General features: G+C 42.8%; 1 protein-coding gene across 3 annotated transcripts; it reads right to left on the reverse strand.

The window, feature by feature from the left end:
* Window positions 1-515: 515 nt before the first annotated feature.
* On the reverse strand, window positions 516-17439 carry LOC117894796 (LIM/homeobox protein Awh). Of its 3 annotated transcripts, none has more exons than XM_034802025.1 (6): window positions 16837-17438; window positions 3121-3302; window positions 1985-2202; window positions 1145-1378; window positions 810-935; window positions 516-715 (listed from the first exon to the last, which is right to left on the reverse strand). In XM_034802025.1, the coding sequence occupies exons 1-6, from the start codon at window positions 16840-16842 to the stop codon at window positions 654-656; spliced, it is 828 nt and encodes a 275-aa protein (XP_034657916.1). In that variant the 5' UTR covers window positions 16843-17438; the 3' UTR covers window positions 516-653. The 3 variants fall into 3 exon arrangements, with proteins under 3 accessions (XP_034657916.1, XP_034657917.1, XP_034657918.1); XM_034802026.1 differs by having other exon boundaries at window positions 625-715; window positions 1157-1378; XM_034802027.1 differs by lacking the exon at window positions 516-715 and having other exon boundaries at window positions 821-870; window positions 1157-1378; window positions 16837-17439.
* Between the last annotated feature and the right edge of the window lie 4166 nt (window positions 17440-21605).

Consider the following 21605-nt stretch of genomic DNA (forward strand, 5'->3'; position numbering starts at 1 on the left):
TGTGTTTAGTTTTTCTTTTCGTTTCCATTTCGTATCCATTTGTGGCCATTATTACTATTTACAAATGCTACACATAGGATACATACATAGAGCTATGTATAGGTATATTTATAGCGATTTTTATACATTTAAAAAACAAGAAAATAAACAATAACAACGTTTCTCATGGTAGGTATACGATAATGATAGGATACACGTAGGCATAAATATATTACAGGAGCCTTGGCAAGCAGTTTATCAATCTTGAAATTGTACACAAAGAAATAATTGTGTATGTACGAGTGGGGGAGGGCAGGGGGCGAAACACTTAGCGACTATCGAAATATTAAACTAAATTAAATTTAAATTTCATTTAAATTAAATTAACTAAGCTGCAGCTTCTTACACTACAATGCAGGAATGTTTGTTTGTCTTTCTGTTGTTTTTTTTTGTGGGTGTTTTCTTTATGAGATTTCTGGTACGTTGCTTGATGGATGCTCAAAGCCTAACTGGGAGGGGAATGCTATGGTTTCTGCTTTTGCTGGGTTTGTTTTCATTTCATATGCAAGCTTCACATACAATTTTGACTAGGAAAGGACGTTTAGCGTTTTTCATTCATGCTTTGAGGCATGCCCCCGCTAGCGATGGGCTCGTGCTGGCGAGGACTGCTCTAGTCACACCTCACTGGGCATACAATGCACACTCGAGTCCTGTGACATCTCATCCATGGAGGATTCTGTAGCAAGAAGAAAGAGCAAGGAATTAGGCTACTTAGCTGTGGCAAAGTAATGATAGTGAATCCCCCAAAAATATCGTTTTAGATGCCTTACCATGTGTCGGGTATAGACCCGCCTTAGAGCCGTTCATATGCATTGGGTTCTGTGCGTTATTCTGAAATGAATACGTTAACTGCAGGTTAATATGACGCGCAAATGAGCTTCCTTCCGGTTCGCGCACTGCAATCAAAAATCGTTTGTTGAGAAGAAGAAAGAAAAACAGAAGAAATTGTGAATACTTTTTTTTCTTAGATGTACTTCAAGTCTGCAGTGTCTCTACAGGATACTGGATACAGGGATAGTGGTTTAACTACTGTGGTTTCTTGTGGTTTCTTGTGGTTTCTAGGGTCTAGGGGGGAGCTGGCATGCTGCACTAATCCACTACTTACTTTTATTCTTACCAGCATGTATGTGTTTTTTCTGACGCGCACGCGAATTCTGGAACCACACTTGCGTCACACGCTTGCTCAGACCGGTCACCGATGCAATGCGCTCCAAATCCTGGCCATCCGGATTACTGTCAATCTGAAAGTTGGCCTGCAGCACTTGCAATTGCTCCTCGGTGAAGGTGGTGCGCACACGTTTCGTTTTGCTCTTGTGATAACCATCACCATCACAGCCCTCTGCAAGCGAGAAATAAAAGGTGGAATTCGAATCAGAAACAGAAATCATAAGTGGGTATCTGTAGGGCAGACGCGACTTATTGCCACTACTGGAACTTGGTCTCTGGTCTCTCTGGTCTCTAAAAGCATTTTGACATCCAACCAAATTGAAAATGTCAAAAAGTGTTTATAGTTTATAGTACTTTACAGACGGACCAGCTTGGTGGTCTCTGCGCTCTCTGGAGTAGAGTTTTGTGGGGCGGGGGAACGACATTCTCAAGCCGATCACGTCGCCTCAGAGGCAGAGTTAGTGCCACAGTCACAGACCTGACCTGAGATGAAGAGTTTGGTTTGTGTTTTACGAGTGTGACACGATTTCATCAGGGGAAGAAGGTCGGCTCCAGGTCTGGTCTTCGGTCTTGGCTACTGGCGACCGACTGGCGCTAAGTTCTTTCTCTGTTTCTCTGTTTTCACTGTACTTAAAAACAGTGAAGCGTTCCAAATTGGCAACCGATTCCAGCCACTGAAGCGTGCACCATGTTTCCAACTTGTTCGCTGATGTTTTATGCTCTTTGAGGGTTTTGCTTCTGTGTTCTGTGTTCTGTTTTCTGATTTCATTTCGCTTACCGTCACTTGAGGTGGTGCCACCCTCGACCGTTTCCAGATAATGAGCCTTGCAGAGCACACGGTCATCCATGAGGGCAAACTGTTCCCCGGTGGACAATTGGCGTCCGCATTGATCGCAGGCAAAGCAGGCCAAATGAAAGACCAAATCCCTGGCACGTCTCACCCAGTCCGAGGCGGAGATGCCGCGACAGCATTTCGAGCATTTGGCGCCAAAATTTCTGTAATTAAAAAGGCAGAGAGAACGGATATTGTAATCAGTTTTCAGTTTAGTTATGGGCTAACATGTTGGAGGAATATTCCTTGGAATATATTGATTTTCCAAGCGGAAGTTGTGGGGTTTGCTCTCTTCTCTCCCTATCTAAAGTTTTTCCAAATGAGTTGGCAACTTTTTGGTAGCTTATTGTTAGCCTTTAAGCTTATTTTTACAACAGCCCCCAACAATGTATGGGAGAGGGTGGGGAGCTATGTGTGTGGAGCATGACTCGGACGTGAGTTTGTGGACCTGGACCTGCCTGGCATTGAGTAGGGGGGTTTGGTGCTGAAGCTATAGCTGGAGCTGAGGCCCCTGTTGTATGATGTCTCCATCGGGCAATGCACACTTAAAATTCTTAACTTGAAAAATAAATATTTTTACAGCATCTCACGGCGCGTCTGTTTGTTTATTTTCATTTGGTTCGACGTCGACACCGTTTTCCAACGACTCTCTTTCTCACTGCCTTTGGACTCCCCCCATCGCTAGCCATCTACCATCTTTCTCTGGGCTGTATCTTTATCTATAAGATACTTTTGCTTGCGAGTTGCATTTTGTTGGAAAAGTTTTCATTTTGGCTGCTGCTGCTGCTGCTGCTGCTGCTGCTGCTGCTGCTGCTGCTGCTGCTGCTGCGGCTTCATCTTTTGTCATTTATTGACTTTATGGATTAAGTCGCAAACGTTGTCGAATTGATACAATTATCTAGCTCTGGTACTCGGGGAAGATGTGTGGGAAAACTATTTGGAAAACACTTGTGCACACCACACAAAATACAAGTTGGAAAATCAATTGGAATTCCCAAAAGAAAAAAAAACCAGGGAAAGTTCATTGAGAAACAGCTGTGGTATCGGGGGATCTGCATAAGTTAGATGGGTGGAAAACTCACTTGCTGTAGTCGGCCTTGCAGTAGACCTGCCTTTCCCGGATGAAGCACGATTGCTGACGGTCCAAGGGGCACATGCACATGCAGCATCTGAGGCAATGGGCGTGCCACGAGCAGCCGCCAACCTCGAGAAAGAATCGATCCGAGATTGGTTCGCCACACGCTGCGCAGGAACGCAGCTCAGTCTGAAAATAAAATAGATTATTAGTTGGAATCTCTAGCTATGGTATAGTGCATATCGATCTTCATCTGTTCTATGCAAATCGGACAACACAGAACCGGCTCGAAACGGATCGAGTCGGATCGGATTCCGCGTGGTGGTAGTACGATCTCTGATCTCTGTTTGCCGAAAGAGCGTAGCGCCTCCGTCGGACTGTTTCTTCTTTTGTTGTGCCTTCAAATGAAATCGTTCAATAAATCTGGCAAATGTCCCGGCGGCTTCTGTTTTATTTCTCGGCTGCAGCATTTAACTTATGTATATTTAACAGAAAACAAAAACAAAACAAAATCTCAATAGCCACAAAAGATCAGCGCCAATAACAGCATCGCATCGGAAATCTTATCACAGACGAGTTTTTCGTTCGACTTTTTTTTCTCTCTTCTTTTTTACGCGTTTGTATTGTGTTTTTTTTTTTGTTTTTGCTCTTTTTTTCAAAATTGAACCATAAATTTAAAAATGTTATGCTAATTGTTGATGCCCCGTATTGTTGTTGCTGGTGCGACCGGCAACTGCTTCAAGTCTACCCCCAAAATGTGAAATTTATAGACCCATCTGGACGATCCGATCCGATCGATCGATCTAATGAATATTCAACATCTCGCCTGCATGTTACGCCGTTTTAAATGAGTGTTTCAAACAAATTTTATTGCGTTTCATAAAGTACCAAAAGACACCGAACCGAAACCGAAAAGCTCAACCTATAGGAGGGAATTTCTTAATTGATTTTTTAGTGCTGGCGATGGCAAGTGTCGATTTCAACAATTATTTTAACAGCTGTAAAAATCTGCATCAAATTGCAGTCACTTATTTATGGAGAGCTTCAATTAGGAGTGTATTATCCAGCAAATTTATAATTTTATTTGGGGGAATATTAAATATTAAGTGTTGTGTGCAAAAATATTATTTAGAATGTTTTGGGTATTCATTTTAAAGGTTTAGTGTCGTCGATTGTGATGGGAAGGAATGGAAAGGGTTCTCTAGCTGCTTATGACATAAATTATAAAGAAATTAATGGCTAAAATGTCTCCACCGTTTGTAGAAATGAGATGAGATGCTCCCCGAAATGTTTTCCGACAATTCATCTATCAATCACTTTACTTAATTCTTTTCCCATTAGTCTGTCCTGCCAAGTAAAGTGACATTTCAACTTGAATGATAATTCCCCCTCATTATCCCTCACTTGATGTGTAAAAAACATTTCAATTACTTGATCTGGTTATTGTTGATTTTGATGAGCAATTTCGTTGCGCATTTTTATCTGTATAATATTCGATGCAATATACTTGAAGCATTTAATTAATGGCCAGCATTTTGCATGTACTCTCGTATTTTTCAGTCATTAATAAAAAACAGTGCGAGAGTTCGAGTGCGAGTGAAAGAAAAGCCAACAAAACCGCGACGGAAACGGACACAAATTGTTTTTCCATTAATCACAACAAAATGGTTTCAATACCCTGGCAGAGAGTACTACGATTTAAATCAGACGTTTGCAGCGTTGAGAGAATGGATTTGAAGGTAAGAATTGTTTACTAAATTATGGGGATACATTCTAGATTAACATTTATATTTTATTTCTGTTTATTCTCTGTAATAATATTATTAAAAGACCTTTCGTCTTGCATCAGCATCCTTTCCATTGGTGCTCTTCCCCTCTAGAATGTAAAACTATTTATCTGGAAGGGTATCCCTCGCTTCGACTTCTTTTGCACAGCTTTCCCTTACTTGCACTGGTAAATGTTGCTGTTGGCAAAACAATTGTCGTTTAACTTTTGAACGGAAGCCGATGTTAACCCGGCTGACGAATGTGTCTCTTTTTTGTGTTTTTGCCGGCAACCACAAACGGAAAACTGCCATTGACAGGGGAATAAATACCGAGTATAAATTTAAACAAATAAATACATATTTAAACAGAAACTTGTGGCCGTGACTAGGCCCAAAGGCGGTCGCTGCAGATCAAAGGGCTGCCCCGAAAGCTGCGACTAAAGCAATTAATAAAACAAAAGAAAAACCAACAGCCGAAAGGTGAAAACCCAGAAGTCAGTTACCGGTGCTCGGTACTCGTCGTAATAGATATCTATGAGAATAATTTATGACAGTTCACACACAAAAACTATCAGATAGAAATGTATCTGCGGCTGGGCCTGGACTGGGCTGGGCTGGGCTGGGATTTGGGGTTGACGTTGAGGTTGAGGTTGAAATTCCATTGAAATCTGACAGAAGAAATGTGCAATATGGACGCCATCATAGCTGAGCGCAACATGTGTGTATCTGTGAGAGATACCGGTGTGTGTGCGTGTGTGTGCGTGTGTGTCAGCTATAACTACATCCTAACATGGCCGATGGGCTGCTCATTTCTTTGGTGTGCGCACGCCTGTCCCCCCATCCACGGTTCCCGGTCCACAGTCCACAGTCCCTTGGCACTGCCACAACCGCTGCCATTTAACTTTTCAACTGTGCTGTGCGCTGTGCTGCGTGTGACACGTTTAATGGCAGGCAGTAGGCTGCCACTTTGCCTCACTCCCCTAGGGGTGTCCCCTACTCTCTCTGCTCCCATCCCCTACACCCTGCTCTCCTCTGTGCCCTCAACGAGCCTGCGCGTTGACTGAATATGCCCCTGCCCCTGCTCCGGCTCCTGTCTCTCGGTGGCTGCCACAGCCTGTCACTTTCGTTTAACTTTTCACATTGCGCGCCCGAAAAACACAACCAGGAGCCGCGCCGCAGCCTTGCCACGCGGGTTGAGGGGCGCTGCGTTCGGGGTGTTTTTAGCAATTTGTTTTCCCAACGCCCGTTATAACGCACACACACACAGACGGACACACACAAGGATGCAGATGCAGATCCAGAGAGGCTGTGTGGCAAGGCCAGACATTGACTTGACTGGGGCGGGGGGAGACCAACAAATACTAGCCCCTTCTTTCGGCTCGGTTGTTGCCATTGTTGTAGATACATATGCAATTGTTGTTGTCATGTCTGTGCCCACTTTTGAAAATATGTCAGATGTCAGGCACACATATCCCCGAGGACGAGGAGGAGAGGAGTGGAAAGGAGAGGAAAGGCGACACGACACCCATTTGAAGTGGCATTTTTGGCGAGCATGTCATTTGACTGTAATTTGCTCGTGAGTGTCGTGTCGTGTCTCCGGTTGCGGTTGAGGTTGCACTCACGTGAGTGTTTCTGGGTGTGAGATGCATAAATCTATTTGGCCATGAATTTTAAATGGGTTTCTTGGCTGCTGAAGTTTCGAGTTTTGCCGAAAAGTTGTGCCAAAAGTGTGGCCCACAGCTTGAAGGGGAAAGACAATAATTTAAAGAGCTTCCCCTTTGGAAACCTTTATTTATTTATTACACAAATCCTTTGCTAATATCCAGTAATGCAGCTGAGGGTCAGAAATTTTCCGTACCGATAGAGAGACTGATGGGGGAGATCTCTGCGGGTGTCATAAAGCTATCAGTCGGTTATCTGTGGGATTGATGCTAGTTCTGTGTCTGTTTCTTTATAATTTCCCTCTTTTTTTATGTTTATTATTTGCTATGAATACTTCGTACTCGCACTGGCACTCGCAGTGTTATATCAGCACTCCCTTTGCTTGGCCCTCATAAAAATTCCACAATTTAAAACTTGCACCTTGCAACTTTTGGCTCGAAATGTCGTAAATAACACTGTCGGGGCAGGCAGCCATAGCCATATAAAGGTGGAAAAACAAAAGGCAAAGATAGAACTATAAAAAAGCGACAGACGACAGCCGACAGTCGACAGACGATAGGAAGGGGACGACGGGGACGCTGAAGAGTATGCAATAAAATTTACAATCTGCCCCTCCCCACACCAGGGGATCCAGCCACAAAGCGGTGCGAGAGTGTCGAACCTGATCCATAGTAAGATCTCTCTGCATTAGCTGCAACCGGTAGCAGAAAAGGGGCAAATCATCTTCCAAAAAGAGAGCACTCTTCCTCTCGAAGGAGAGACACGCCTAGAAGATCGATTACCCGAAAAACCCACTAGGACAATCTTCACGTCATTGCGCAAATTGAGCGATCATCATCATCGTCACACTCTGAATCGCTCGATCGATGGATGGATGGATCAATGAATCAATGAAACGCTCGATAGATGGATGGTTGGTTGCTTGGATGGAGGGATGACAAAAGCCCTTGACAGACCAGACTCTGCCATACACTCAATTGGTTTGCTGTGGTTGTGACTTGTCATCTCTTCGCCTTGGCTGTACACCGTGAGAATGTTGCGCTCCCAAATAAAAAACACAAAATAAATGTAAGAAAGAAAGAAAAAACAAAACCCAAACAAAGCCGCTTGATAGCAACAACATTGACAATGGGGCGGGGTATGGGGTGTGGGTATATCTTTCAGCTGATATCGAAGCAGTTATGACAACAACTTGAGCACTTGTCACTTGAACAGATTTTTGGCGAATGTTTTCCTAAGGCCTTTTGATCGTTCGGTTTTTAAGCTGCTTTTCAACTACAGAAATACTCGAAGTACTCGTACAACAGCAACAAGCAAATTGCAGCGAAGGCTATAACCAAAAACCGTAATATAAAAGAGCTCCACACATAAAAATAAAACTCTATAAACTACCAGCCAATATTTGTATTGTGTAAACTCTTTTTAGTTGATTTATATGCCATGAAAATTTTCAACGGGCGTCTGTGTCAAATAAATATAACTCTTTTTTTCTGGTTTGTCGTCTGGTTTCCTTTTTGTTTCGGTGACTTTCGAAAAAGGCGTATCGCTTTTTAATTAGAGCTACTTTTTTGTGTTATCCGAGTGGCGGCTGCCTAGACGTGGGCTTTATTGTATTTAATATACATCGAATTATGCTAAAATATTACTACCAAGACAGAAGAAATATAACATTTTACACGTCGTCGTTTGTTTGGCGTTAAGTTCAGATCATCGTATCGCATCTGATTGTTATTTAATGACCCCACGAACTGCTCTTTATGAATGGACGACGCCCACGATCGACAGACAACAAAAAAATCGAAAAGAGAATCAACTGTGGAATATCCATAATACGCGCACGCTCCATAAATTGGATAAATGTTTACAAATATTTCATCGGGAAACGGTTAATGGTAATGTCGCTGACGGGACTGGATGGCTACTCGCCCTCTGTCTGCCTTTTCTATATATATAAATGCATACGTATAAATGTAGACTATAGCTGTGGCTGTTGTCGCGCCCATTGATCCAATCAAATTGATGGGCGGCTATAACAGAGCAATGGGGGAAGCGACACACAGCCGCAGAGTCACAGACAGAGCAATGAAAAGGGCAGACTTTTCTATAGGAATACAGTGAAGATTGACTAAAGTTTAGGGAGAGTTTATGGGTTGTTTATCAAGGGTGCTGCGTGTGGGGATACTTGATTAAATTCCATGAAAATATAAATGCATTCTTATGGGTACTTTGAAAGATTTACTTATGTTATTATCGTTTTCTAGTAAATTTCAAAATATATTTCCCATTCTTGGCTCATTTTTCACCTGCCTCACTCCTGTTGGTTTCCCTCAGCGAATCCCCACTGTAAGCTGCATTCAACTGATGCACAAATCCACTGCACAAAACATGTTACGACTCGTATGTGTGTGTTTGTGGTGTGTGCATCTCCCTGGCAAACTTAATTACCGCTTTATGTCAATGGTCCAGCGTGTTTTTGCTAAATTTATCAGCGTTATTAAATTTTATCACTGGCGACAAAATGTGCATATGCCATTCAATTTTCACAACATATTCGCACATCACACGCACATCCAGGCCTTATAGAGATAGAGAGACAGAGAGAGTGGAGTGTTTGGGGGAACTTTCAGCCTAGGCAAATATTATGATGGCAGACAGCTCGTCGCACAGTTAGGGACACAGAGAGAGAGAGCAACTGGGGGGACAGGGCCTTGTTGTTGTTGTTGTTGTTTTTTCGTGGCCTAACATTGGCGTAACATCGTAAAATATTTTACGGCCAAATGGGTTCGGGCCAGAGTTGCCAACGTTTTTATGACGTTGGCGGTTCCCAAATAACGAAATGTTCTGCGATCTGCAGCTGTCCAAAAGCGCTAAGTGGCCCATTGACAATTGCCAAAAAAAAGTAACTAAAATACAAATGTTACTCTTAAGGAAATAATATACAAGCGATCATTAAAATGCCAAACCCCAAAGAGACACAGCAAAAATTGTGAAAAAAACACAAAATAAAATAAAAGTTTATACATAAACAAAAAAAAGACAAAGACTCATCTCAGCTGAGGGAGGAAGCGAAGAGAAGTGTATTCCAGGGAGGGGACAGGGTATCATCCAGTATCTCAGAGTCGCCAGAATATCCATGAGTATCCCCCCAGTGTTGACAAGTTATTGCCCAAAGAGCGGCGACGACTTAAAATGTCGCACTTTATTACACTTCAAAACACAAAACTCAACTCAGAGTCAGACTCATCGAGATGATCTCCGTTCTGGGTTCTGTTCGGTTGGGATATCACTTGGGGAGACTAGTTGGTGGTTTTACAGCCCCAAGATGTTGTTCTTTTTGGTGGCAAACATCGGGCTTTGTGTCCGTCCGCTCCCAGCCGCGTTTATTTTTTTTTTTTGTTTTTTTATTATAACTGTTGACTGCTGCTCGCATACGAAATAAATTTCATTTTAATACTTTCTTCGTTTTAGTTTTCGTATATTTTATTTAATGGTGGGTATCCAGAGTTTGATCCGAAAGTGATTTGCATAACGGACAAAGAGACGGACACTGTTCTCACGTTATTCCCACAGAAAGATTATCCACTAAAGAACAGTCGCCGTCTCCCGCTCGTATGTAGTATAAAGATCGACGGTTGATAGATCGCTCGACTTATGCAGCTAATACCGTTTTTTGGGTGCTTCTATAGCTGCCGCTGGAAGTGGAATCGGAGAGGGAGTTGGAGTTGGAGTTGGAGTTAGAGTTAGAGCTCGAACTCGAGTTGAAGATGAAGCTCCTGGACTGCCACTTCCACTTGACCATAAACATAGACAGGTGGCAATGTTCATTTGCATAGACAACGTTTCGATATTAAATTTCAAAGCGAACGACCAGCGTCAACGACATTCCGACAACATTAAAAATATAAGAAAAAAACCAAAAACAAAACCAACAAAAAGCGCGTTGGAAGGTGGAAGAAAAAGAGAGACACACAACCAAACTTTACTGGTGGCACTCTGAAAATGGCTTTACGGATTGGCTTCTGGTCGCCCCACGGTCTATAACGATTTTCTAGAGACACCAAAAACGATTTCCTGAACTTGTTTCGTGTTTTAATCATTTGCGGCTTTCGGCAGCTGCCCAAAAACCTAAACCCCGAACCCAAATTGAACTTGTAAATTATACGCATCTCGGGAGCGATACAGCCTCTTGTTTTTGGGGATTTCTTTTTAATGGGAGCATGTCACAGGGGGCTGTTTGGGTTGAAGAAATCTTTCAATAGTTGAAAAATGGTCTGAACTTCCTTACAAAACTCCAACTTGGGAAAATTTCATACAAGATATGGATCTAAAATAAATATAAATTTGTGTATTCATGGAAATATAATGGCTTGTAGCAATGTCGCATCAAATTATGTTTGAAATCTTCTCTCAAATACGTTTAAGATTATCTCTTAATTAAAGATAATCTCTAACGAATTTGTTGTGTATGCATAAAGAATGCCAAGTTATTGCGTTACTTTGTTTAATTGAGCGCCCTGTGGCTCTGCAATTTGTTAAGCAATAAATTCCACATGAATATTTGCATAAAAATTGGGTTTACTAAATGAACTTGGCAGCCCTATTGGCCCTATGGGTATTGGCAGTACAGCAAACATTTCAATTGCCATTTTTTATTTGAAATATTCGCAAACTTTTCGTTTTCGTTTTTTTGTGCCTATTTATATTTTTTATAAAGTGAACTTTTTGTTGTGTTGCTTGCATAAATTTATATGGGAATAAAGATAATCAAACGACAGTTGTGCAAATAATTTCTAGCTGGAGAGAAAATCCCCCCACTCAAAGGGGTCCACAGAGAGACCTCTGTGTGGCTCTCTCTCTCTCTCTGACTCTCTGGCTCTCTCGGAGTGGAGACGCGCTGTTTGAGTGCTAATAAATTGCTTATAAATCGCCCGCAAATATCTCAAACGTTTTCGACACGCGTTTTTATACCCGGTACTCGAAGAGTAAATAGGGTATATTGTATTTGTGCGGATAACGGTTGTATGTAACGCACAGAAGGAAACGTTTCCGACCCCATAAAGTATATATATTCTTGATCAGCATCAATAGCCGAGTCGATTGAGCCATGTCTGTCTGTCCGTCCGTCCGTCCGTCCGTCCGTCCGTCCGTCCGTCCGTCCGTCCGTCCGTCCTTATGAGCGCCTGGATCTCAGAGACCATAAGAGCTAGAGCCACCAAATTTTGCATCCAGACTTCTGTATGCTCACACTGTTACAAGTGTATTTCAAAAATGAGCCACGCCCCCTTCCGCCTCCGCAAAAGGGCGAAAACCTCCCAAATCTACAATTTTGAAGATAGCAGAAAACTAAAAACGCCATTCCGTAGGGAATGACCATATATATCAGATCACCAAATTGGGATCCGATTGGATTATTATTATAGCCACAATGGAGAAATTAATTTTCAGTGGCCAAACCCACCCCGTCCCGCAGCTTATAACAGAACACTCTGCTTCGCGCAGCTTATGGTCTCTGCCCCTCACACGTCTCTGCTTCTGCCTCTGCCGCGACTCTGCCCTGACTCTGCAGTGTGTGTTTCTTGGAGAGGGTGGCGAGCTAAAGGAGCGTGTTGGCGTGAGTAGTGTTGTTGATGTAGATGACAGATGAAGGAAAAATGTAAAATTTGACAAATAACCGCTAAGTTGCAGATGTAGTACTGAGTGCCGGGTATAAAAGTTGTGACGCGTAAGAAGCGTCTCACACGTCCCTTCTCGTTCTTGTTTTTTTTTTTGTATCTCTTTTTTCGCATTTTTAAGGCATTCATCATAAAGCCGTCTCGGCGGGGTCTGCCTGTTGCGGGGGTCGTCGGCGGGGTCCGAGTGAATCCGAAACCGAAAATCCGTAATGCCTTTGTCTTTTCGTCAACATGTCACAGCCACTAAACATCAATAAGTTGGCTTTTTATTGATTTCGTTTTTCATTTGTTGAAGTTTGTCGCTTTTACAGCTCATCTTTGTGCAGAGTTTTTAGGAGGGGATTTCGTGTTTGATTTCTTACTTTTTATTGGGCATTGGCCACAATTAATTAGCTAAATCTGCATTTTGCATTAATTACTAAATCATATTTTCATATTTCCACTCGCACGCAGCCGCAGCCGCAGCCTCTCAGCCCAATCCCAATGCAAATTTGATTTTGTTTCTCTGTATTTTTGTGTGGGGCAATAAATCAAGTCTGAAGCGGTTTTTTTTGTGTGTTGTTTGTGGGCCACCGCCAAAGTTCTAACTGATAATTTATTTGGTCTATGGGACAGAGGTGACTTTGAATGATTTTAGCGGTGCTTTTCAAACGTTATCGAAACTAGTTTTGAGTCAGTCTCCGAGGTAGCCTCTTCCCTTCAGAACTACTACCCAATCCGGCTACTGTGCCACAGATCATCCACATCGATAAGAGGCTCCTCTTTTGGGCCAATTTGCAATTGTCAAACAATTAAATAACAATATTTTCACACACACACACACACGGATGGAGCAGAGAGAGAACATTGAACATTTATTTTGGCCAAACGATGGATGGGTTTTTGTGTAATCTTTTGGGGGGCCAACAATCGATTGGTTTGTCGTTACGGATTGTTAGGCCAGGCCAGGAAATGGGGACCAGCAACCAGGACCGGAAGGAGCACCAGTGCTAGGACCAGGACCAGTAAGAGTACCAGTGACAGGAGAATACGGATAGAGCTCCTTAGGGGGTTGTTGCTGGACAGAGGCCGCACAGCCCTAAACAATTTAGGGGCGGGTTTTTTTGGGTAGATTTTGTCTTTCTGTTATTCCTTTTTTTTCTGTTGTTGGGTTCCAGCAGTAGACAGGAGTTAGAATGATTTGTGGCATTTTACAATTTTATTTGCTTCGGCTGCCCGTGCCCCCGGCCCCTGTCCCTGCAACTACCCCTGCCCCATTTCCATGCATCATTTGTAAGCCAACTAAGCGTCCTTTAAGGACTATTTTGTGGATGCACTCAAACGAACAATGAAAGACACTCGACTCGACTCGTTGCGACTCTCCTCAAGACAATTTCTTTTGTGCGGTTTTGTGCCTGTCTCCTGCCCTGCCCTGCTGCCTTCTGCATTTGATGTTCATTCGAAGAGGATTTTTCACATTTACCTGCTAAAAGTGCTGCTGCGATTTTGACACGTTTCTCCCCAGAGACTGCCTGCCACAGAGATCGGGAAAAATTGCAGTTCGCATGCGCAACCCAAAACCCAAGAAGAGGACCAAAAACTGACCAAAAAAAAAGCAACAAATCTATGTGCAGGCCCTCTTGAGAGATCTATTGTCTCTATGCGTTGTTCGTGGGGGCATAAACAAAGGTGTGATATTTGTTTCTCTTTTGTCCCTGATCGGGGCAATTGGCTCAAGTCAAGATGCATTTTTGTGCTTGTCCATTGTTCGGTGTGGAGAGGGCCAAGGCGTAGACTTCTTGTCAGCATTGTCACGCCATACAGACGTCGACGCCGCCCTGACAATTAGACAGATTCCGATATTGGACACTGGACACTCGATGCATATGGGCATTGTCAAGCCAATTATGATCAGAGTATGGTGAAAAATCTGTCTCTAGCTGACCGCTGGTCCAGCTTCAGCAGCTGTTTTTCCAGCTCTCAAGATGCAACTGGCACGCGCTTGGACTGAAGGATTCTTGTGTGGGATTTAAGCAGACAATACGAGGACTAAGGCGTGTAATCTACCAAAAGGTGTTTTGTTCAGCATTCAAAGGAATCAGTAGATTTGCAGCTATGGCAATGTCGGTGAGAAGTTGGGAATTAGTTTAGATTTATCATGATTATTGTGGCTAGATTGTGGTGTGTGATTTTGGCAATTGTTTAATTACGATTATAAGTGATTTCTAGCTAATTTACTTAAGGTAGAACTCTGCTACTAATGTCACATATTGATCAAAGATTTGTTTATGTTTAACCAGTCAGCTTTGGCCCTCATCTAAACCATCTCAGCCCTCAATCTAGTCTAGGAAGAATTTTCAAGGACTCAACTATGAGCATCTCATTTCTCTAGATATTTCATTCACTTCTATCCAAGATAGTGAAACAATAATACATTCAATTGTTGCCTTTAACTTAAAAACCAAAACCACAATCTATATAAACACAAATCAGAGTAAAAACCTTAACTAATCCCTTAGCTAAAACCCAACTCAAATCTCCAACTCTTGCCACAAATTAAAGAAAAACAAGCCGCCACAGATCCATTCCATGAGGATTCCTCCCATATGAGGGGGAAGGCGTCAACAAGTTTTTACACAAAACTTTTGTAATATTTATGTGGGGATTTCTTTCTATTTCTTTTTCTTTTTTTCTACACTTCTTTCAATTTTCTTGTGAATTATTAATGAAAAATCATTTATTGAAATATGTATGGCCGTATGTTGTTGTTCTCTTTTTTTATAGTGGCTTTGCAGGCATTCGACATTTAAACGCTTAAATATTTATGCCTTTTTTATATCTCTTTCTCCCGACCCGACCCGGTGCGATGCGATGCGATGCGAGACGTGTGTACTACCTAAGAGAAGGCAGGCAGAAGAAAGACCCCATATACATTGTTGAATATTCATAAGCAAGCGCCTAGTGGCGTCATTTTCGGATTTGTGTTTGGGATTGAGTTGGGGTTGAGGCTGTGGATGGGCATGGGGACTCGGATGAGAGAGTAGCAGAGCCGAACAACTGGGGCGGGGTCAAGATCGATGATGTCAAGAAAAGGTCTTCGGCCCATTGTATGACCAAAGCCAGCGGCTTAGAACTGTTGACATTTGATTTTCGGGGGATTTAAGCCTAGGGTTTTGTGGTTGTAAGCGGCTCCGACTTATGTAGATCTCCCGCTGTTCTCACACTGACAGTTATCGGATAGTCTACGATCCGAGCTGGAGGAGTCTGCGCCGAGAATCTATAACACTTTCGGTCCAGTGTGGGGGCCAGAGCAATAAGCGTCAGCACCTTGTCCAATTTGCTATGGTAATGAAAATTACATTCGTTGAACAAAGCCATGGCAAATCGATCATCGACGAGCATAAATCATGATCAATTCTCTGCAGACTCATGGCAAAATACTCGTATTTCGTTTCGTATTTTATAGTACACGTAAAACCCGAATATAAAATACAAATCCTGTGGGTGGTTCACACACAAAAAAAGCTCTCACAGCGGGTGCAAAAATCGATTAAACGTTTTAGTCCCAAAAAGTACAAAAAGAACCGGCCAAAACTGAAATCTTTTTGTTTTGTTTTGTTGAATGAACATTTGAATTGAGCAACATCATCCAGGCGACACGATCAATGCAACATTGAGAGAAAATGTTTAGCTAATGTTCAGCCGAATATCAACTATTTGTGGGGGTTTGGCATCCACTGCAGATCACAGCCGAAACTCTTTTTTTTATACACTCAAAAGTGTGGGCTGTTCCGTCATGTTCCGTAGCTGCCCCTCCGATATGCACCCCCCACTGTGCGATCTGTGTGCTTTTCATATTCACCGCGCTCCGTTGTGGTCTGTCTGTCGCCTGTCTGTGTTTTGGAAACTCATCGTTTTCCAGCGGTTATTAGTGGATCAGATCAGATCGCTTTGCTTTTGAAATTGAATTGGATCTCGATCGGAATCTGTATCTAGATTTTGAGTCTAAGATCTTTGTCCACACACAGAAACACACTCGCACGCTGCCACATCTAATGGCTGGACAGACGCCGCCTGTTGCGTTTTTCTGCCCCAAATGCTCTCAGCGGGCTAACAAATATCATTTTTTGGGTCACAGAGTGTTGTCTTGTCTTACATGTGCACCAATTAAAAAGGAAAGCTCAAAATCATAAGCTTGGTGGCTGCGTGGGTGGAGAATAAGGGAGGAATAGATGCAGATGTGGCATTGGAAGGGTGTTGATAAATATCTTTAAAGGAACTTTTAAGAGAGATAAATATTAGATAGACTCTCATTATGATAAGTATTTAGGAGCATGTTTTGGCACTATTTATCTATCAATTAAATTAGATTTCAAGCCATAATTAACCCGATTTGTTTATAATAAAGAGTTAGAAAATAGTTTTCAATGTTTTAAAAATGTTCTTGCTTTGGAAGCTTCTGCCCAACTAAGTATTGCAACTATTTACATATCAGAACTGTCAGATATAATTATTAATTTGGTTGTATTAGTGCTTGCCATTGCTCCCAATTGGTTTTTACATTTTCTATGCATTTAGAAATAATGATTCTTATTATCTTTAATCCCTTGCAGATTCCAGTCTTACCCTCTGCCATTAACTCACCTTCATTTTAATTGCCTCCACAATTTTGGCGGTTTTTAATCCAAGTCTTTTGCACAAAATTCTGTAGCCAGCTTTAATCGAACTGGACCTCCCCTCCTCTAGCAGAGTGCGGAGTGTAGGAGCTTAGCGTGTAGATCTTAGGACGACTTGATCAGTGTTTGTCAAGCGTCCAACAGTTGTCACTGGCTTCATAAGATTGCGCCTTATACAATATGCCGTTGCTATAAATAATTTCGATACAATGTATCCGATGGATCAATTTGCGAGCGTTTGCCACATTTTCATTGATTAGCACATTCGTTAACAGTTCACTCTGCCGTCGGCTATATGGTCGATATGTTGTTGGTTGTTGGTAGGAGCACGGGGCGAGACACCTTATCAAGAGCGATGCGTACGCGTGTCGCGATAACACGCTGGGGCCCAAGAACGACGGCAATCGTGGCTCAAACGAAACGAGCCACAGCCAGCGAGCCAGAGAATACGTTTTCGAGAGCGATATCGGAGCGGAGCGGAGCTGAGCGGACGCGACGTTGTTACAGCTTCGAGGCCACTGCGTAAACTGCCGGTGCTCTAGCCACACGGATCTGACGGCAGCATTGGATGTGATGTGTCTGTGACGATGACGCCCGGTTTCCATATGCCTACCCATGGCATACGGCCAAACCAAACACAACCACCACACACACACACACACACACACAGAGCACACCACCACCACGACCGGAGCAACACCAGCTCCGAAATTCGACTCGAAAACCCGCTCAACTGGTTCCTCGAGCCACAGCTGTCGTCTCGGGGATGTTGTTGATTGGTTGCCATGCCTGCCACTGGGTCGACGGGCGACGCCCACTTTCGGAACGAGTTTCCGCTTGTCGTCCCCCATTTTGAGTGGATTCGAATGGCTCTCGCACCACCAGCACACAGAGATAGCAGCAGCAGCACCACTGCGCGGCCAATTGAGTGCGCCGGCGCGTGCCGGTGCCATTGGATGGGTGGGTGTTGTTGCTGTCTCTGTGTTGTGCCCCAGTGGATGGATAGATGAATGGATGGTTGGAGAACGGAACTCGGACGCGGCCGCACTTGACTTTTTTGGGGTCAAACCGCTTGACGGGAAAGGCGGCTGGCGCTGCCATGCCATGCCAGTTGACAGTTGTGAATGTTGTTGAATACTTTATTCGTTCTGTCTTTTTTGGGAGTATTTTTTCATTTAATGGAATGCCAGATATGATAGTGGAGTAGCGCTTCCTGCAGGGAGCACATTTAAGTTGAGGGAACATTTAATTTGGGTAACACTTAAAGGTGGCAATGCGATGAGGATAGGGCGTGATTGAGGAGAATAAGAGAAGAGATTTCTATGTTTAATGCTGCGGATAGTTGTGCATTCATTTTAAAGTCTTCTTTGGTTGCTTTTGGAATTCTGTCGGCTCTCTTTCTGACACTTTTCCAACTAATTTCACTACAAAATGCTGTACAAGTTTTCTACTTTCTTCTTTTATGCATTGCAAAAATCATTTGAAACTCAGAGCTTAGTCTTCAAGTCCACAAATTATGATCTAAGTAACTTTGAAGAGTTTCCTACGTTCTCCTCCTTTTGTTAATCCCCAAAACCATTGTTATATTGAAGCAATTCCATCAGTTAGACTTTGTTAGGCCTGAATCTGCAAAGGTTCCTCCATCTGTTCCATCATTTTTCAGCATCTCTTGCGCTGTACTCGATGCTCTTTTTGGGAGTGTGCTGCTTGCTGCCTTTTAAAGCCGCTTGGCATTCAATTGGCATTTTGCTGTCGACATCAGCCAGCATCTCCTCCCACTACCACTCGGCACTTCTCCTGCTCTGCCCCCTCCTACTGCATCACGATGCTCCTGCTCCTTCTCTTTTTTTTCGCGCCCTGCTCACGTTATTTAAGGATTAACATCATTTTATGCTGCCTCGCAATGCCTTTTTTTGCAGGATTAAATGCTGCCTGCCGTCTGTTGGCAGTTTCTCTCAGCCTCAGCCTCAGCCCCTCCGCCTGTGCCACATCGCCTGCTCCCACTCCACCCCCTTTCACTCCTTTGAATTGATTGCATTGCACTTTTTCCTGTGGCTGGAGTGTTGTTGTTTTCGTTGTTGTTGTTGCATAGTTTGCGCTGATGCGCCGCCTCCATGGGGCTCCGCTCCCTTTCCTTTCCTCATCCTCGCTGAGTGCTGGCTGCTGCTCCCTCTTTCCTGGCTACAAAGTGATTTTTATGGCTTTACATTGAGTCTGTATCTGTGTGTGTGTGTGTGTATGCAAATGTTTGCTCTGGTGTGCCTGTGTGTGTGTGTGAGTGAATGCACTTTGATGTTTCCGCATTACAAAGGCGGCACTTTAATGGCCCCTCGCATGCTCGTATATCAAACGAGAGGAAAGCTTGACAGCAGCTCAAAGCTTTAGCACGCATACGCCCAGAGGTGGAGGGAAGAGAAAAATCAGAAGATAGATAGATGAATAATATAGGTTGTGGGGTTTAGCTGGGGAAACTAATGCCTAGATTATCGAGAGAATAAAGAGGAGTTACTTGGAGCTACTCTAATGTTCAGAGATGATAGAAGGAACAGCGAACACACCTTGACCACAGCCCTAAGTTTCAAAGAGAGAAATCCATCCGCAACAGTAATAGATTCCTTTTGTTTTATCTAACATCTAACAGCCACATCGATGCGCAGCCTTTGCACTTATCCCTGGCCACATCTGCCCTCTAAAATGAATCAATCGCAGAGGTCACCAAATTGATTAACAGTAGCCCCCATGCCACCACAATCCTTAGCCGCAGAGTCAAGCTGTCAACGCTTCAGCCTTTACCTTCCCTTCCCTTCCTTTCCCGGAATGCCTTCCATTTACATGCCATAATTTTCAAATGTCACCCGTTTACAAAAGCCTTGACCATTTGATTTCAACCGCCTTCGGGGCAGTAGAGGTTTTGCCCTCTCTCTCCAGCATTGTTGCATCGAAACAGGTTGAACCTCGGGCAACGGGCCCGGGGCCACCGCAAGCAGACTACCTGCAAGGCGAACCCTAAATGAACTCATCCTTTTTCATTTCTTTCTTTGTTCGATCCATAGACCAGCGATATAATATTTATTTGGATCTTTATTGAGCTGCAACCTGTCGTTGGGTCTCTGTCGCTGACTCCCCGTCTCTCTGTCTCTCCCGGGGTCTTCCCATTTTGCTGGCAGATTTATGTGCTGCTCCTCCACTAAGATATCATCCAAAGATATCATCGAAGGCCCAACTCTCTATGACTGCCTTTGATCGTTGGAAATTTCAGGGTAATTTGTTGGCTCTGCACTGGCTCTAGCCCAAAAACTGTTGGTGGCATCGGTTGGACTGCTGCTGCTGCTACCTATCGCGCGTGTTATGAAGATGTTAACCGCTGGACTATGTCTTAATTGTCCGGGGGTTAGAGCGAATGTTCCATAGTTCCAAATACACCTACATACGTGTATATTCGGGCCCGCGTCTGTTTGCATAATTCCCGTCCTGTGCCTGTTTGCTCAAGTTTTATGGCCAGCGCTCTGCTAACATGTGCCAAAGGATATCATTTTGTGGTAGTAAAACGACAGTCGAATGCGTTTCCAAACTCCATAAATCATCGAAACGAATTTATGTTGTAGGTCCTCTGGGGGACACACTAAATGACCTTTTAGTTGCTGGATCGCCAATAGGAAAACTTATGTCGGGTTATCCCTTCCCTTCCCAAATGGCAAAACTCATTTTTCATGGCGCTTTTTTTCTTCGTTCTCCTTATACATTATAGTATATATATATGTATATATATATTTGTAATAACTCTCTAGTGTATATATAAATTAAAATAAATAAATACATTTTTTTGGTTTGTGATTTTTTTTGTTTGGTTTTTTCTTTCTTTTTTTTGTTGTTGTCGTTTAATAATAGTTATCATTAGCATCATCATCATTCATGATCATCAATGACGATCATCGTTATCGTTATCATTAGAATAATCCTTGTCGGTAAAAACTCCGCTCATTTTTGTTCGTGTCTGTCTTTATATCTCATTGCAATGCTCGGGTTGTTCGAGTTGTTCTGGTTGTTGTCGCAAGTTGTTGCAGTTGTCGGTGTTGTGTATAATTAGTTTTCGGCTCGACTTATCATGATGCGCAGTAATAATAATAATCATAATAATAATAATAGCAATAATAATATACTGTATAACATACTCTATTTTTAGTTGCCCATAGGTTCCATTCCTTCCTCACACTACCCCATATCATCGTCATCCTCCATAACATTCCTCCGTATCTTCAACACATTCCTTACTCGTTCAACATTTTTTGTGATTTTTTCCTTACTTTTCTTTCTATAACAAACAGAGCAACAAACAAAGAAATGCACAACAGGAGCAAATGTTCCGATACTTCAGGATACTTTTGATATTCTTTCCAACCCATTCTCTAGCGATCTCCCATCCATATCTCTCCCTCTCTCTCTACTCTCCTTGGGGACTAGGCCAACAAAGCGTTTTCTGTGTTCATATGTGGTACAATACGATTTTGTGCTTATTGATATTCCATTTGTTGTTTGTTTTTATTTCTGTATCGGTTTCAGTTTCGATTTCGATTTGGGTTTTCTCGTTCGAATCTTGAGCAGTTTTTTTGTTTGTTCACTAACTTATTTGGTACTTTTGTTTGTTTGTATCTTGTATGGTTTTTTGTATTGCAAAGTAATTGGTTATAATGCTAGATATAGATAGGTGTGTATGTATATGATTTATCAAGCTGAGTT

This window comes from Drosophila subobscura, chromosome J (assembly GCF_008121235.1).
Source record: "Drosophila subobscura isolate 14011-0131.10 chromosome J, UCBerk_Dsub_1.0, whole genome shotgun sequence".
NCBI lineage: Eukaryota > Metazoa > Arthropoda > Insecta > Diptera > Drosophilidae > Drosophila > Drosophila subobscura.

Bases quoted from the DNA above. Each gene is read 5' to 3' on its own strand.
- LOC117894796 (XM_034802025.1), bottom strand. The intron at 1,379-1,984 runs GTAAGCGAAATG...TCTCGCTTGCAG, and splicing joins TGGCACCACCTCAAGTGACG to AGGGCTGTGATGGTGATGGT. The intron at 936-1,144 runs GTAAGTAGTGGA...TTTTGATTGCAG, and splicing joins ACATGCTGGTAAGAATAAAA to TGCGCGAACCGGAAGGAAGC.